Genomic DNA, 18,176 nt, shown 5'->3' with positions numbered 1-18,176 from the left:
TTTGCATGTGCACTAAAATCGATTGCATGCTAATATCAACTATCCACACTCAAGTTTGCAGTGTTTTTGTTTTATTAAAACCTCAAAAGATTTTATCACATAAGTTTTAGACAAACACAGCAAATCTTTTGGTAACAAGTTAGTCTTGTGTGTGTGCTGATTAATATTGCATATGATTCAACCTGGAACTGGTAAATTGCTGCTGTGTGTTGTTATTGTTGAAGCAGGGGAATTACAAGATCAAAGCGTCCTATTGCCATAGGCCCCGAGTAAGGTGGTGTAGCGGTTACAACACTATTGTGCAATGTTTATGAAAACGATTGCATGTTATTTCGCAATAACGTTTCACACCACGAAATGGAAAAATTTCTGCATAGACTAATGTTTATATTTCCGTTTCTATGGTAGTCATAAGTTATTTTCAGCCATTTTTCGGGTTCCAGAAAGATCTAACAGTAAACATAGTGTTTGTTCCATTGTGACACATGTTTCCGTCGATATTTGCAATGTTTCAGCAGTTGTGTTTCGTATTAGAGCGCGTCGTTTCCACCCTGTGAAAAAGCATATGATGTTCACCAAAAGGCGCTATGGCATTATAAATTACATGGCTACCTTAAAATAAATAATATAAGGAATATGAGAAAAAGAATTCGTACACCGGCCAAGGTTTCACATTGTTATATAAGTGTAGACTTTGATGTTTTCGCCGTTCTATTTGTGCCTTCTATTTGTGGGTTCTATTTGTGCCTTCTATTTGTGGGTTCTATTTGTGCCTTCTATTTGTGGGTTCTATTTGTGGATGCTAAATTTGGTTTTTATCTCACTGCTGTGGTTAGCTGGCCAAGAGCTAATCAACGATATCGCTTAAAGGCAAATAATCAAGAATACAGAGTGTTAATCAACTCTGTGTGTGCCTAATATTTGAGATAGTGATGAATCGTGCGAATTTGAGAGGCTCATTCCGACATAGAAACATCAGGTTCGCAAGATTCTTTAACTATTCCAGACAGTACAGACAATCCAGAAATCGTGAGGAGGACGAAGAACAATTAAATCGTGTTCGCGATCACACATTGCGACTTTCTACTGAAGCTAAGCGTGAGATAAATCGTTTAACTGTGGTTCAGAACGCAGTTCCAACTTTTGTCTGGAATTCTAACCATAGAGAGTTTGATTTGAAGTTCAAGCCTTGTTCTTTGGAGGAAGAGATCTCTTTAGTCGAATTCACAAGTGACCGAGATCAATATCTGGCTGAAGGTCTACGACGACGTTTGCAGGAGATAAGGTGTGAAATCTTCCAAGGCTTAATTGCAAGCACAGATCTTGAACAGGCTAGTTTCGGCAACAACCCAGACGAAATAAGTAAAGCAGTGAGACTCTATCAACGGGTTAATCGTGAGCAACTTGAGTGGATCACGCTAACGCACGCCGCACCTGCAAGGCCATTGTGGTTGCGTCCTAACGGAGAAGAATCTTGTGTCATCAATCTATCCATTCCCTTGAGACACCATACCTGCCGCCCAACAGGCTCTAAGGAGGCTGGTGCTTCAGTGGGCTGACGACAACCGATTCAAATGCATGCATTCCCGCATTTTTTGTTGCTTTCTTGTTTTTATTTTCTGTTTTGTTTGTCGTTTTTTGTTTCTATGTGTTCTTGATATGTTTTCACAAATGATGCTTTTATTGCCATTTCAAATGGTTTAAATTATTTTTTAATCCGCATTTACTGTGAATGATTTAATCACCACAAAAACTCATTTTAGTGGCAGTTTGACGTGTGAATTAGGTATTCAGTCTCGTGCCTTCGTGCGGTCTACCACATTTGTGTGGTAAATTTCCAAACAGATATAATGACGTCATTGGGGAAATTCCCAAAATAAAATGTTGGACGTTAAAAAGCCGTCAAAAAATTCTGGATACGCCCCTGTGCACATATACCAAATATTGTGACGAGAAGCACTGCTTTAGAGGGCTTTTTAATTAAGGTTTTGACTTAACACCAAAAAAACAACTATTTTGAAAAACGCGCAACTAAGCGTTTTGATAAACAGATAGCCTAGCATTATCATTATTATGATGGCTTAAACAATAAAATTCATGATCTGTGAAAAATACTTACCACCAGGGGGCAACTTTTGAAAACATTCATTAGATTTCAGCTCTTTGCCATAGTTATCATTATTACTTGGTAAGATTGGGTTTTCATCTTCATCCATAGTTTTGAAAGAGCGTAGGCCTACTTACAAAACACAAATCAAAGAAGCTAATATTGTCTAATTGACAGTTGACTACAAAAGCAACATAACATTTGTTTTGTATTAAACAAATTTGTCATTCAAGTGGTGTGATGCTGAACAAAATACCAGTTTTTTAAAACTTTGCTGAGATTTCGAGTTCGCCCACCAGAAAGGCTTGGTCTTTCAGACTGAAATTTTTTGCTTGATATTTTTCTTATCACCCATCCTTAATGATTTCATCCCAAATAAATACAGTAAAACGTACAAGGGTAATTTAAAGTTGAAGCCAAACTTCGCCAAAGCAACTTTTTTAAAATAAAAATTATCGCATAAATAAAAGGAAACAGAAAATCAGGCCGGTTATTGGCTTTAAAAGCGTAAGAAATTAAAACAATGTTACAGTTATAGGATGTCAAACCACGACTATACTGTTGTCAGTTGTCACTGATCTACCGGTATCCAAAGGCTGACTGATCTACTGCATTTTACAAAAAACACGACTTTTTCAGTTTTTTCTCATAACATAGGCTATGTTACGGACAAAGTTGCTTGTGTTCACAAACAGACGATTTCTTGCCTTTGGCGTGCTTTACTCCGGGCCAAAAGCGTACGTGTAATCAGCGCGCCTTTTTATGTGGCAGTTCTGTTGCGCTTTACACCGTGTTGCATCAAACTGATTTATTGACATTTCACGGAGATCCATTAGAATATTTTGACTTTATGCAGTAATTTACGAAACCGTGGTCAGACGCTTCTCTGACCCTTGTGATCAGTTGCGTTATCTAATAGATACATGTAAGGGCGAGGCACGCACGTTATGCTTTCAGAGCATGTCTGTTTATTAAGCCGGCTTCATTAGGCCTTCTACAAGCGCAAGAGACGTTACGAAAGAACTTTGGTCGAATAGACCTGGTGGTAGATGCCCATGTTAAAGATGTAGTAAAAGGGTCTGCGATCACAGCTGGCGGCCGAGAGGGACTGAAAAAACTAGCAGATAAAATGAACCACGCACTTATAGCTTTCCGAGCATGGAATTGTGAACATGAATTAGATTGCAATCAAACTTTGGTGGATGTATTCAAGAAACTTCCATTTCACTCACAGGCGAAGTTTGTGACAGTGGATGACAGTTTGAATAAGTCTACAGGTCATGTCACGTTTTCCGACTTGGCTTCGTTTGTGACTGACAAAGTAGAAGAGAGCAATAACATGTTCACCCAGTCTCTCGCATTGGGAAAACCAAATGAATGTCTCGAAAGAGGGGAGAGCATAGGGTTTTTTCGGTACAAGACTCCACAGAATCATTAGAGAGTGAGTCTTCGCCAACCACTCCCACCAGAGCTGACAAGATAGATCCACAGCCTTGCGTCGTTTGCAAGAAATTACACCCTCTTTGGGTATGTCCTGACTTTAATAAGACAAACGAATATAATCGTTGGTTGTTGGTGAAGGTCAACCGACTTTGTTTTTTTTTTTCGCCTCATCATATGGCCCACACCTGTATTTGTGATCAAAGGTGAGAACGCTGCAAATTGCCACACACCGTACACGTTGCATCGTGAGAAGCGAGGCCGGAAAGAACCAGATGCGAAACCAACTGCAGTAGAACCTATTACATCTCACTCCCTTGTGGATACAATATCCTCCTCACCTGCAGATTTAGTGCGTTTGAAAGTCGTCCTTGTTTATGTAAGGGGAAAAGATCCGAATTGTGCAGTAAGCACGTACGCTTTCTTGGATGAAGGTTCTGATGTTACCCTGTGCGCAACTAATTTAAGGGATAGATTAAATCTTAAAGGGAGAGCAGTCTGCCAAAAATTACCGGAATTGGCGGAAGCATCAAGCATCGCCAGGGTCATGGAGTGGAGATTTTTTCCTTTCCCTCCTTTCCCTGTGGATGTTAAACGACATACTCATCTGAAAGGCTTGTACGTGTTTTCCGGATTTGTCCGATAAAAAAGTGGAGATACTCATTGGGGCCGGTAGCCACAAGCTCACTTAGTGCGGGAGATGCGACGCGGTGGAGAAGGACAGACGAACGCCATCTACATAGGTCTAGGGTGGACTTTGGTGGGGCCTGAAACTCAAAAAAAGGAAACGGACCATAAGGTGAACTTTGTGGATAACGCACAGCTCTATAAAATCTTTCAGCATAGTGACAAAGTTTCTTAGTAAACTGTGATGTAATTTAAGCATCACAATATTACACGATGCGTTTTTATGAAGTTTCAAATACCTGTCCTGTAGTATGAAACTGCTAATCGGACGCATGACGCAGTGTGCACGTGTTTTTCCCAAAGTTGTTGACGCGACTTGCTTTCGCATTGAACCGATTTCATCGCGCAGCGTTCTTTTGGTTTTATTGTGCTGGTGAACACTGTCCCTAAATATTGTTAAAATTCGTCGCGGATGCTTTGTTTTTGTTGTTGTTTTATTTTGCAACGTGTTAACTTCAACTATTTCTCTCTTTGAAAAAAATGTGGTTTATATGCTGCGTTATATATTTAAAAACATTGTGGATTACTGGTATTGTTCTTTCAAAATGAAGTTATTTTGTTGTTCTTTAAAATGATATTTGGGGATGTTTTTAGTAATACTGAGTTAAGGTTTTCCAAAAACTTGTGCTGTTGCCTGTTTATGTGTATTGTAGCCAAAGATTTTTTTAGATGTGGTTTTGCGTAACATCTCAAAATGTGATTTTGCGTAGCAAATTGTGGTATATTGCTTACAGTGTTACATCAACATTGCATATTATAATCTGTGAAGACACTGCAAAAAAACTGGTCAAAAATTCTGAGTCTACTGAGTCTATTGCACAATGAAAGAAAAAGGCACCAAGCGTAACAATAACACGAAAAAGGTTGCATGATACACAAGGGAAGAACCATTTTACAAAAAGACGTGATTTTCAAGATATTCTCGACACAAAAATATTCATAACATCAACAAATCAAAATCATTTCAACTCAACAAGTATTTTTGTCACTAATATTATGCGCATAATTTTGGAATATATTTCTTTAGGCACTTAAGGTTAATCAAGGGTGTATGAAGAGCGTCTAATGATGCAGCGTATTTGAATCGCGATTAGTAATGAAGGTCACAAAATTTTACCCAAAAAACAACATTTCTGTTTAGTACACCAATTCTTGGGCACCCTGTATAAGCGTACACTCATTTGCTTATGTATACACTAAGAGACGTAACAATCTTTAGATCAACATTACTGCAAAACATATAGAAACCTATTGCATTTTTACTACTTCGAGTATAATATAAGGAACGCAAGCATGCAAGGGATACATCAATATAATGTCACAAGACCAGCAGTTTTGTTCAATTCGGTTTGGAATACACTCACAACGGTTTTGACAATCGCTTATCATCGTGGTAGTGAGTTTAGTAAAGGTCATGATTTTTAAGTGGCTCATTTTGGTTAAATAACTTCATGGCTCGAATCACAATGAACAATTTTGTTATAAGGAACATACTTTTAACAATATGAAATTTGTTAGTTAGTTTCGCGAGAAAGCATAAAACAAATAAATTGAAAAGGTTAATCCTACTCGTCACAATGACTTTGGGTTATAGTTCACAAATGCGTGGCTCAAGTAAATGATTTGATCATAAAATGCACCAACGCGGTGAGCAACCACACTTATATGCAAGTTCGTGGCGGCAAGAGACATGTTTAAAATGTTAGGATTAACAGTGTTGCACATGATATAAATCAGTCAAGCAACACTTAATGATTCACACGAAATACACTTATATCGAAACAGGCGATTCGCGTTAATATTAATTTATTCTAGTTTAATATTGCGTAAAAATTGTCATAACTAAGTTGTTCTGCTATAGCCATCGATGTAACCATCTAATATTTTAAAGAATTCCGCGTTTGATATAGCCGAAAACATAAGAATGTCAATCAATTCAAACATCAATATTTTACATTATTCTAGCTCATGCTTTGGCATACAGTTGTGTAACTTTTAACCCCCAAGCGCAAGGTTATTGTATTTTTTTGGATATGCTGTTGGTGCATGTGTCCAGTCCCTTGCTGATGGAATAAAAGTCACACATTTTTTCGCGGCACATACACTTCAATGTACAATAATAAATGATAACGCACGAGAGAAAAAGAAAAAAGGCACCGTTCTGGATCACTTGACACAAGTAAGTGTTGATTATCCATCAAATCGAAAACTAATCGAATCGTTAAACCTATGTTTGAAAAAAAATCTCAAAATTAAAATCGAATGTAAAATATATTTCTTGAGTAACACAAAGAGTTTTTGTTTGGGAGACACAGTAGTTGGCCTGTTAACATCAAAATGCTAAAAGTTGTATTGGGTAAATAAAAAAGACCAAGAGCCGAGTTTCAACGCCTCGTAATGTATAGAATGGTAGCAATGGCACGAGTACAAAGTTGGCAACATAGGATGGGTATTTGCTGATAACATAGAAAGAACAATTTGCTAAACAACATCGCTTAACAAGACACCGCATTCAAAAACGAAAAGCTTTTTGTGCTACGAGGTACATAACTTGCTTGAAACACCAGAAATTACGAAATGTTAATGTTTTGACACATGTAATGTTAGCATACGTCCTGGAACAAAAGGCTGCTCATTCAATGTTCGTTTTTACGCATTCTTTTACTTGGGATACAAGTAGGATGCTTTTTAAAGACTTTAACAAGCAACTGCAACATACATGCTTAAGTGTACGGCAAACAACGCTCAAGGTAAGGCAAAACAATTGCACTTGACAAGGAAAAACTTAATTGTATAATAAATCATACAACACTAACACAAGCAAGGTTCGGTTTTAAAGCAAACAGCCAATTAAGGTGGCCCAATGGTTCCCGGACCCACAAGGCATTAAGGAATATCAATTCCATCAACAATACACTTTGATTCCATCAATCGAGTCGCCAAAATTTTGGATGAAACGATTTAGAAACTTTAAACTAATTTAAAACTGATGGAATTGAAATTCCTTAAAGCCACGAGCAATTTCGACTTTCTGGCGTTATTGGCTTTTAAAACCAAAACACTGAATTTCCCAATAAGGTTCCCATGCAACGCATATAATATTTGTATGTCTAGACCAGCGTTTCTCAATCCCAATGCCTCAATTCATATTAGTCTGTTAAATGTTTCGTGAAACTGCGACCAACTCAAGACACATAAACGCGTTGTTAAACTCCATACTGTTTTGATAATATAACGTTTTCCTTAACATTGTGTGGATGCTGTGGCAAAAGCAGTCAAAACATAACAAGATTGAGAAAAACTGTCCTAGACGAAACAAAAGTTCGGGGCACTGTCATACTTTTCAGAAAATTACATTCTGGTCGAATCTCCGCCAGAAGCGTACTTGTTCATGATTTGACCTGTTGCATACAAAACCAAACCACACAGACAGCATGCATTAATGCAACTTTCCATTTCCATTTTCTTGGATATATCCACTGTCGCTTTCGTCGCCCAGTAGGGGTTTTCTCTCGTCATCTTGCTTGTTGTAAGTCACTTTATTCCATTCCTGTTCCACGCCACTGCCCAGAATCACGTATAGCACTGTGCCGACTACATACACACCGGCAGCGATGTAGAAGACATACAGCCACTGCGTACGGCTCGGCTAGCAACGGTAACAAGACGCCGGTGAGGTTAAAGGAAAACCGAGGTGAATTTTTAAGGCGCCGGATACATTTTCGGTCGGTTTTTCTTTAAGAATGCTTTATGAACGCATCTTTTAAGCCCGCGAAAACGAACTTTTAATGCGTAAAATGGTAAATATATCAAAACAACTTACACGTTTTCACATTGAAGAAGTAAAAACTTATCAAACAATTTAGTGCTGAGGGGGCATTTTTTGTACATAGATTACCAACATAAGCAAAAACTAAGCTTCAACCAAAGGAATTTTTTTAATAAAAAACTATTGCCAGTATGTTGAATTATGTTGTTATAAATGATTTATGTCCAACTATGATTTGCAAATATAGTACAGTATTTCCAATCACATTGAATGAGAGCTTCTAACACTTACGTTAGTTTCAGTAAGGGCGCCGACAACAATTGGAGTCACAAATCCAGGAATTGTTGCCCAGCTGTTAGTGATTCCCATTAGTATGCCCGAGTATCTGCATAAGTATAAAAATAGCCGTTAGCCGCGCAGCACTTAAAGTAACCTTACTGTGCAAAACGTAACAATTTGTATCGGGTCATATAAAAAAAAAAAGAACGTCAATAGGTTAAACAATAAACTAATACACCTACATTAAATTCGAAACTAAAGTGACCAAGTTCGTATTGCGATCAAAATCCAATGTTTTTGTAAGCTAACCTTCACAAAATGCAAATTAGCCATTTTTTGGTATTGAAGACAGATCCGAAAACGATAAAATATATACACTTAAAATCATATCAGAGAGACAATACTAAGTTACCACTAATGACGTCATTTGTTTTTAAATGTTCCAAACTTTAAGCCAAACTGTTTAAAAGGTTTTTATCTATACCTCAATTCATAAAAAGTTAAATTCCCATGGTTTTAAACAAGCAAAATACACACAGAAATAATAGGGCCCACCTTGAAGCGATGTCAATATGGTTGGTGTTAAAACCGGGAAACGAAAACCCGTTGAAAGCTGTGGCAAGACAGATACAACTGACAGCTGCTATCTGATCGCATCCAACATAACCCGCTACCACAAGAAATATAGCTGGGCCTATGAAAGCTGTTGAAAAAAGAAAAAAGTTAAATCGTTTGCTGTATATTACAGAACTGTTTTAAAGCGACGCTAGTTTTTCAAATATAATCAAAATTTTCTGATTGCCTATGCAAAAAATTCACCATGAATGCTACTTTGATTTCATAACAATTTGCATGCACTTACTTCAAAATTAGAAGTTGCACCCAAAAAAACAGCGGAAAAGGGTATATTAGCGTATATTTAACAGACGTAACTATTCAAACATAGTCCTAAGAACCATAAAACGGTCGTTTTTTAACGTCAAAATTGAGAATTTAGTTTCAATGAACAAAACACGGTTGCAGATCTATTGTTACTTTAAAATAACCTAAATGGTGCCTGGCCGAGCAAGTACCGCAGGATGATAGGCGTTCTACAAAATATAACCCTTGGGGTTTTGCTTTTTCTCCAAATCGTGCTATTGTTTAGATTCTAAACTAAACTTTAGAACACTTAGCCCATCAGTATAACCTTGGTGGGATTCGAATCGTAAACCAACAACTTACCAATGGAGTTACATATTTTTCGAGTCTGCGTGGTTGTGAAAACTCCTTTTTCACGTAAAGTGTCCGCAAGAAGTCCGCTCAGATTAATAGAAACCCACATGACCAAATAAGGAAGTGCAGATATAAAGCCATCCTGTTAAAAACAAAAACACAATGAGAATTAAAAAAATTTAAACAATACGAGGACGGTTTCAAAATAATGTTAAAACTAGAAAGGTGGCTTTCTAATATACTTTCATTTTGTATGTTCTATATCCTATTTACCAATTTACTATACACATCATTTGATCTACATATATGATTGTTTTTGTAAACAAAAACGAATGGGTCCCCAGACGCGTGTTTGTGCGGATTTAGAGTAAACAAATGTTGCGGTTATTTTCAGATTCCAAGGTCAGGTTTTAAACACAATTTTTTCTAGAAAGCCTAAACAGACACTACAAACTAAAAATCAATTTGCTACAAAGGTACACATAACAAATTATTTTTCACCGCAAAACGAGTACCATTGACCTGTAGAAACCTCTCACTGTGCAGACGCCGAAAGACCTTTTGGTAGCGTCTTTAATAGCACACAGTCCTAAGTGTTCAACAATACCGTTTTGTCTAATCTATTGAACCTTGGAATTGATTTGTCAAAAGTAAAGAAGCTGCGTTATGACGAAGAATCGTTCTTAACTGTGTTTGTAATACCTACAACGTTTTGCTTGACATATACGAAACCGGAACCTGTTTATCGAGTTTAAATCACGTCTAAGGTGAAAATTTCGCTGAAAGTGCGCGTGATAAATTCATAAAACGACTTAGCATTGTTGCGCAAAAACAGCTGATTTCTAATCACCGAAAAACTGTCTTGTAAAACGTCTGTCCGGGCGTCAAGGTTAGCCCTCCTGCTCTGAACTAAAACGCCTTAATCTTAAACCAGTGAATTACTCCCTTGGAACTTTTGTCTGCCTGAAATCCTTAGGATACTTTACATTGCACCAACCAACAAAGCATATAACTCCTAGATTGTGTTCTTTAGTCAGTACAGCCGTTTAAAAAATACGTTTTGGGGGTCTGTGAGTGAACCGCTGGGTCATTCAGGGTCAAACTTCAGGATCAAATTTGGATCAATAACTAACGTCTGTGTAAATTTAAAAAAAGTTAAAGCACTCTTTTTTGACCAAACGAGCGTTACAAACCAGCGTTAGACAGTAACAAAGCATATAATTTCTAGATTATACACTTTAGTCAGTACAGTCGTTTTTTTTATAAAAAAAAATACATTTTGGGGGGCTGTGGGTGAACCGCTGGGTCTTCCAGGGTTAAACTTCAGGAGGATCGAATTCGGATTAATAACTAACATTTGTGCAAATTTGAATAAATTTGAAGCACTCTTTCTTGACCAAACGAGCGTATCCAGTCCTAAAGTTGTTGAAACTGTGATATGTAGTGATATAACTGAGGTTAAGCGCCTACAATAAATATATTTGGGCCTAAAAAGCGTACTTTCTGGTAGTTAACAATAACCATATCGTCCGGACATTGGGTTTACAAAATAATTGCATATGTGTGGAAAAATCTAAGTACGTGATTATGTCAGTTACATTTGCGGCATTCAGGGTTCCTGTGATAAATGACTGCGGATTTTTTGCTGGTTACATTAAACGACCCAAACAAAACGTGTGCCAAGCGTATAATCGTTCACTAATCCTAGACACTACACATATGGGGGAAAGCTACAGTTACAAAAAGGCTTCCGAGGGGGTAAATGCAAAAGACACAAAGATGAGTCCATTAAAATAAAACATTTTCAATCAGACAACCATTTTCAATCAGACATATCTTAGACACCAGTCCGTGCACTTAATGATGTGTATCTCATATATACACAGCAAGTGAACGGTATGATAAAACAAAATGGTACAAGTGCTAACGTTTTTTTTTTCGCTTCAGTGCAAACCAATTTGTTTGTTTTTACAGCCTAAATAGCCAAACGCAACAAAAGCAAAACTTAAGATGAACAAAAGGTTTAACAAAACCCCCAAGGTGGACTCGAACAGTTACCTGTGTTATATCAAACTGCAGCACCTCCTTTAGGTACAGTGGCAGACAAGTTAGAAGGGTGTAGAATCCCCAGTTATTGCAGAAATGTGCAATGGAAATGGCCCACACTTCCTTGCTGGTCGCTATCTCTAACCACGGAACCGGCAAATCGTTGCAGCGCTGCAGAGAAAAGGTCAATGGTTAACCTTAGCGAGTCATATGATCCGCAACACAACGCAATGCTTGCACCACAGTAAGGGTAAATAAATACTTCACAATGATCAACAACTGCTGTATTATGCCATAGGGTCAATACAACCTAATGCTCAGATGTGGTGGTACTTGTTTTTCGAGTCCGTTGCAATGTTTTAGTTTCCAAACTTAAGATCTTAATTCAATGCTCCAAATGACAGAATTGCAGTAAAGGCTATTTCAATATACATTCGTTCGCATTGCATAAGAAAGTAAAACGTGAATTGGACATTTTTTAAAACCAATGATAAGTTTTTGTTTCTTTTCATCTGTGTTTAGGCTTTATCGAATCAAGCTACAGCAACTGACAAAAACGGCATACATATATTCTAATTCAAAGAAATGCCTTAGAAACCTCAAATGTAACTTTTAGCTACAAAAAATACACATGTTAACTGCACTACAGTTTAACACTTCAAGCTTTGTATTTTAAACGGCAATAATTATTTCGTGCAAATTCCGTATCATGCAATTGCATACACGCTAAAATGCAGAACGATGAATTTATGTCAAACAAAACAGTTCAACTAAACCCGCGTGATAAGACAGTGTGCAAATTATCACAACAATAAATTACATGACATGTCATTTAAAGTGTTTGTTATTCTGAACACGTCGTTACCCGAACATGCTAACTACCATCGTCTAAACTTAGATACAAATGATGGCGTTTTGTTTCAATTGCTAAGAATGTAAATACCAAACCAGTTGATGAATATCGTGGAATTTTCATATTTCTCCTAATTGGCATCTTCAGGTTTTTATTCAAATAGAAACATAGTTTTAATTGCAGTGTACATTTCGCTTGTCACGTTTAGTTCTTCAGACCACCAAACCAATAGTTCAAATGCTAAGCCAAAAACGTTCTATTCTATACTACGGGGCCATGGTATTTCCCCAGCATTTAAAAATGACGAATGGATAATAGCTTCAACCGTTTAACCACAAATTAAAAGACTAATAAATAGTAAATGAGAATTAGGGAAAGTTGCCTGTGATGCTTGGAAATACCATCGTCACTTTGGTTAACACTTTTTGGTACTGTTTCAACGAGTGACCATCACATGATCATTTTTGGATCGCATGCCAGCTGGGAATCGTGTTTTTAGTCTTAGGAATTAACCATATGACCAACTTAGTAAGTCAAATGGCAGTCATGGACACTAAAAACGCAGCCTACACATGAAAGTCGGTCTGCTTTAGGATTACTATGTTAAAATCAGCCCGTGGGTATTAACCTCGATTTCGCACAATAATGTTGGCACACGAAGTTAAGATTTCGACATAACAAGTAAATTGGTAGACTGTGGTCAAAAGGTTGCCGACCCCTGGTTTAAACTTTGCAACATGAGCTTCGCAGTACGAGCTTCGCTCATTTTCAAAACTAGTTGAAAAAACGGGATGGTTTTGTAGCTTGTGGACAAAAACAGTGAGACTGATTTTTAAATCTTATAAAACGCTAAATAACCAAATCAACTTCTAGTACCTTTTTAACTATACGAAATTAGCAATCCATTGGACTAAAGGACTGACCGGCCAGATATTTAAAGCTTAATTTGATGCAAACGTAAAAAGGGCCTTAAGTTTTCAACTTGCGTTGAGTTTAATTACTAGAAATCATACTGCAATCAAACACCTGCGACAATACAGAAAACCGTTGCAACATAATATAATCCCCAATGCAACCGGCTTCAAAACCGTTTTTGGCACTGCGCTGGATGACCCCCCTCCCTGTAGGCAAAACTTGCATTGTAGTAGAATTATACACCACACTAAAGGCACTACCTGTAACAATACACTTTTAGAGCTGGCAGCTTGGGAAGTTAGGCTTTAAAATATTACTAACCGGTTCGATGCTGTTCTGTATGTATTCCAATTCCTTTTTAGAAATCCGAGGGTGTTCGGCTGGTGTATTCGCTGCCAGCAGAAACCAAACAATGCACCACACAAGTGCCAATGTACCTGAAGAAAAAAATCATTATTTTGACATCATAAATGGTGTAACACTGTTTGACAACCAAAACATGTTGCCAATGAAATTTAGCCATGCAATTAATAAAGTGTACCCTTGGACTCAATAAGGTGTACCCATGGACTAAAAGTCCCTTTGAAAGATTTCAAGTAAAAAAAAAACAGACAGACTGGGACAATACAATCTGGTTGGTCAAGACCTTAGAACTTGTTTGCGAGGGTTGAATAGTTTTTTAGCAAGACATATTATTAAAAAGTATTTAATTTTTTTAGTTTCAATTTATCAAAATCCATTTCAGATTTTTCAAAAAATTTCAAAAATAACTTTAATTCCAATAAATGTCAACAATAACATCAACTTTGAACCGACAAAGTTTCCATGGTTTTCACCCGAATGCACACACTTCCTTTTTTTAATCACTAATTGTGTTTAAAAAGTGGGTAACCACAACGGTTTCTGATATCCAGTTAAGCAAACTGAAAAAAGCAATAAAATTTAAGCAGATGTGTAAAGAAGCTGACATGTGAAGATGAGTATCTTTAGTAGTATAGTATATTAGTTTTAATCTAGTATCTTTGCAGGGAGAAAAAGCTCAGCAGGATATTCTCCTGGTAATATTAAACAGTCAGCAGACATATGCCTTCAAACTTGTACAAAGCAATCGAAAATAGAGACACAAACACATGACTTCCAAACAATGCTGAGAAAAAAATTGACAACATCCTGTAGGGCCGCAAGTAAAAACATTTCAGACATAAAGTAAGTGCAATAATTCTTCAAAAGTAAGAACAGGGAATGAATTGTTCATCACAACAATATATATGTTTACTTAGGGTATAACTATCTTGGACCAATTAACTCCCAAGCATAAAGGCCCCATATACATAAACTTAATATGTTTTTGTCTTGTTTCAACCATTCTATTGACAAACGCTTTGATAACGCTACATATACTTAGGTTTTGCAAGATAGTTTTTGACTTTTTCTTACATACAGTTGTTATGTTTGCCTTTGGATGCATACTACTTTTTATGATAAACCTACGAAAAAATTCACCCTACTTTAAAAGCACACTAAAAGTAAATGCAAACAACAACAAAATCCCATATATAAGGTATGTACATGGCAAATTTAATTTGATGTTTAAGTATGTAATTACCAAACTTACCAAATATGTAAAACACAGATGGCCAGCCACCCAGGAAAGAGGATGCACATAATACACCAGATACAGGTTGGGCTATTACAGTGCCAAGGTGACAGCCAGCATATGTCAGTGATACAAGCATGCTTCTTTCAAGGGGAGGTGCCCATTGTCCCCACATGGAATGCATTGCAGGAAATGTAACACCCTGTTTATAAACAAACAAGTAGTTCCTTAGGAATGCTGGACAAACAATAATGTTGTCAAACACTATAATCGATGCTACATGACCTGGGTGTAAAGTGATTTTAAAATTGTACAATGAGTATGTGGCCATTTAGGACAAATATATATATGTAGAGGATGAAAACTGCTGTGAAGAAAAAAAAACAGAACACAAAAGCTTGCCTACAAAAACTTCTTTATGCCAGAACTATCTTTCAACAAATTTTTGGTCCTACCAACTACAAAATTTATCTGGAAAAAAAATCTAAACATCAATGCCCACAGGGCAGTTTAAAGATTTAAGGCCATTTTTCGATCTAATTCGGAATGGCACTTTTTTACAGCTTTTTATCACAAAGCACATTTAACAACCCTATAGAGTCTTACCTCACCAATGCCTTCAATAATCCGGACAGCAATCAATAGGTGAAAGCTATACCGAGCAGCAATTGGTGTCAGAAGAGTAAGAACAGCTGTGCACATCACACCACAACCAAATAACCACTTACCACCAAACCTGCAAACAAAATTAGATAAAAAGTTTTTATTTTTGGTATAGAGTGCTACTGAAACTTAAGCACTTTATTTATATGATATTAAAGTATGATACAGTCCTATAACGCCATTTAAACATTAATCCTGGATTTTGGAACAAAAGAATGATATTATGGGATGATATTATGTAGCGGAAAAAAATCATTTTTCTTGCATACAAGTTAGTCTCCTGTTCTTATTTATGCCATGGGGCTGTGTATATACAAGTATATCATTAATTGACCAAAAACATACTTGTGCATGAATGGCTCATTGCACAAAAAAGATTGAATAATTAAATATGTAATCACCCAGAATCACCAGTGTGAGTAAATTAATGTTATCTTTGCACATTGTAATGACTTACTTTCCAGCTAAATAACCACCAGGTAGTTGAGTGGTGATATATCCATAAAAGAATGCTCCAAGAACCAAACCTTTGTCATGAGCATCCCAGTTAAACTCACCGCCCTAAATACATTTTAACAGATATTACACATCGATAAAGATATTTTGTCCATCAGGTTCAATACCATCAAAATAGGCATATAATTTTGGTTAATATTTTTGTTGTTTAGTTTAAAAGCAAATATTTGCCTAATACTAACAACAAAAACAGTGCTTAGAAATCGACATTGGAAAACATTTTTGTCTCCAAAATTCCTCATGATATCATTAATTTAAAAGTATCACCCACAAAATACGGTTTACAATTTACTTGAATTAAGGATAAAAATCTTAGGTTTGTTTCGTATGACTGAAATACCGCAAAAATACAGAAATGTATAGAAAACTTATTACCGTCATATTTCTATGATGGGAGCTTGCAGGGCAGGCATCCTTGGCAGTATGATTTACCACTTGATAGCTAGCATTCACCATAGACAATATGGCAACACTGAGGTTTACTCGAAGGGCATAGACATTCATGAAACCAAAAAATCCCAAGTATGCTATACAGAACCTGGTTGAAAACCATTTTCCAACTGCAAAAATAGTAAACTTGTAAAGACAATTGGAAAAAATCATAAAAAAATAAAAAAATGATGACCTGTGGTGTGGTTAAGCCTAGGCAGTATTGTCAACTTGGTGTTTTGTAAGATAAACACTAGCTTATTTCTACAAAACACCAAAGGGCAGAAATAGGCTTCTTAAAAAAATATTGTCAAAGAGACAGTGGCCTGCAATTTAAAAAAAATATATTTTCCCCCCAATCTTTTTGGGGTTGCACACAGAAATTTTGAAGCAAAGTCATTTAATTGTCATGTCTTGACTTCTATCACTAGCTTTGCGTCTGCTGAAATTGGTCTTACATGTGAACTCACAGGTCATGCACATGTGGGTGCAAGACATGTTGGTCATGCATGGCTGAGATCTCATCGGGATCTGCCATGTTCTGCAGACTGGAGTGGTGGAGTAACAATTTCAATAAATTCTGTGCATACAACATTTGCAACGGAACAAACTTGCTTTAGAGGGCTTTTAAGTTTTGATTTCACATTAAAAAACAAAACTATTTTGAAAAACACACAATTAAGGGCTTTGGTAAACAGATAGCATTATTATTATTATAAAGGCTTAAACAAAAAATACTGTGAAAAATACTTACCACCAGGGGGCAACTTTTCAAAAGATTCATTAGATTTCAGCTCTTTGCCATAGTTATCATTATTACTTGGTAAGATTGGGTTTTCATCTTCGTCCATGGTTTTGAGTGTACTTACAAAAAACAAACAAAATCAACTAATATTGCCTATTTAACAGTTGCCTACAAAAGCAACATAACACTTGTTTAGTATTAAACAAATTTCTTATTTCAATGGTGTGATGCTGAAAAAAATACTACTTTTTCAAGAGCTTGTAATTTTGCTGACAGGTGCCCATCAGAACGGTTGGGTCTTTGTTTCAGATGGAAAATTTGCTTGTTATTTTTAATTTCACCCATCCTTAATGGTTTCACCCGAAATAAATGCAGTAAAACGTGAACGGTAATTTAAACTTAAAACCAAATTTAGCAACTTTTAAAAATAAAAATAATTATACAAACAAAAGGAAACAGAAAATCAGTGGTTAGGTCGTTTATTGGCCCCATTAAGAGCAGAAGAAATTAAAACAATGTTACAGTTACACGAAGTCAAACCACGAATAAACTGTTGTCGCTGATCTATTTAATTGCTGATGATGATTGCTGACCTACTGCATTTTACAAACAACTCGACTTTTTCAGTTTTTTCTCATAACATATGCGAGTTCGATCATGCGTGTCCAATCATATTCACAAACATCATATTTAACATCGAAATCTTTTAATTCATATACAGAAAAAGTTACAGTCAAAAAGAACTAGTTGAACGTAACTGCAAAAACAGAATTTTATTAAACAGTTGCACAGTAAATAGTTAGATAAAATATATGCAACAAAAAACACAAATATTTGGTCACAGAGCCATAACATATCTTCCATAGCAACATGTCAAAATTCGATCCGCATTTGGTTATTTGTAGCTGTTGTGCT

At 36.4% G+C, this 18,176-nt stretch overlaps 2 protein-coding genes across 2 annotated transcripts; one reads left to right on the top strand and one right to left on the bottom strand.

Moving 5' to 3' along the window:
• Positions 1-752: 752 nt before the first annotated feature.
• LOC145237394 (uncharacterized) lies at positions 753-1,602 on the top strand. Its single transcript, XM_080100240.1, has one exon. The coding sequence runs from the start codon at positions 933-935 to the stop codon at positions 1,557-1,559; it is 627 nt and encodes a 208-aa protein (XP_079956366.1). The 5' UTR covers positions 753-932; the 3' UTR covers positions 1,560-1,602.
• A 3,426-nt stretch (positions 1,603-5,028) lies between these two features.
• LOC145237392 (sialin-like) lies at positions 5,029-17,453 on the bottom strand. Its single transcript, XM_080100239.1, has 11 exons — positions 17,271-17,453; positions 16,463-16,647; positions 16,029-16,132; positions 15,515-15,644; positions 14,927-15,110; positions 13,633-13,748; positions 11,556-11,714; positions 9,507-9,639; positions 8,838-8,985; positions 8,295-8,388; positions 5,029-7,883 (listed from the first exon to the last, which is right to left on the bottom strand). Exons 1-11 carry the CDS (start codon positions 17,365-17,367, stop codon positions 7,674-7,676), a joined length of 1,560 nt encoding a protein of 519 aa, XP_079956365.1. The 5' UTR covers positions 17,368-17,453; the 3' UTR covers positions 5,029-7,673.
• Positions 17,454-18,176: the final 723 nt, after the last annotated feature.

This window comes from Phallusia mammillata, chromosome 7, assembly GCF_965637545.1.
Source record: "Phallusia mammillata chromosome 7, kaPhaMamm4.hap1.1, whole genome shotgun sequence".
Taxonomy (NCBI): Eukaryota; Metazoa; Chordata; class Ascidiacea; order Phlebobranchia; family Ascidiidae; genus Phallusia; species Phallusia mammillata.
Note: the sequence above shows the minus strand (reverse complement) of the source record. Positions and strands in the feature narration are given on the sequence as shown.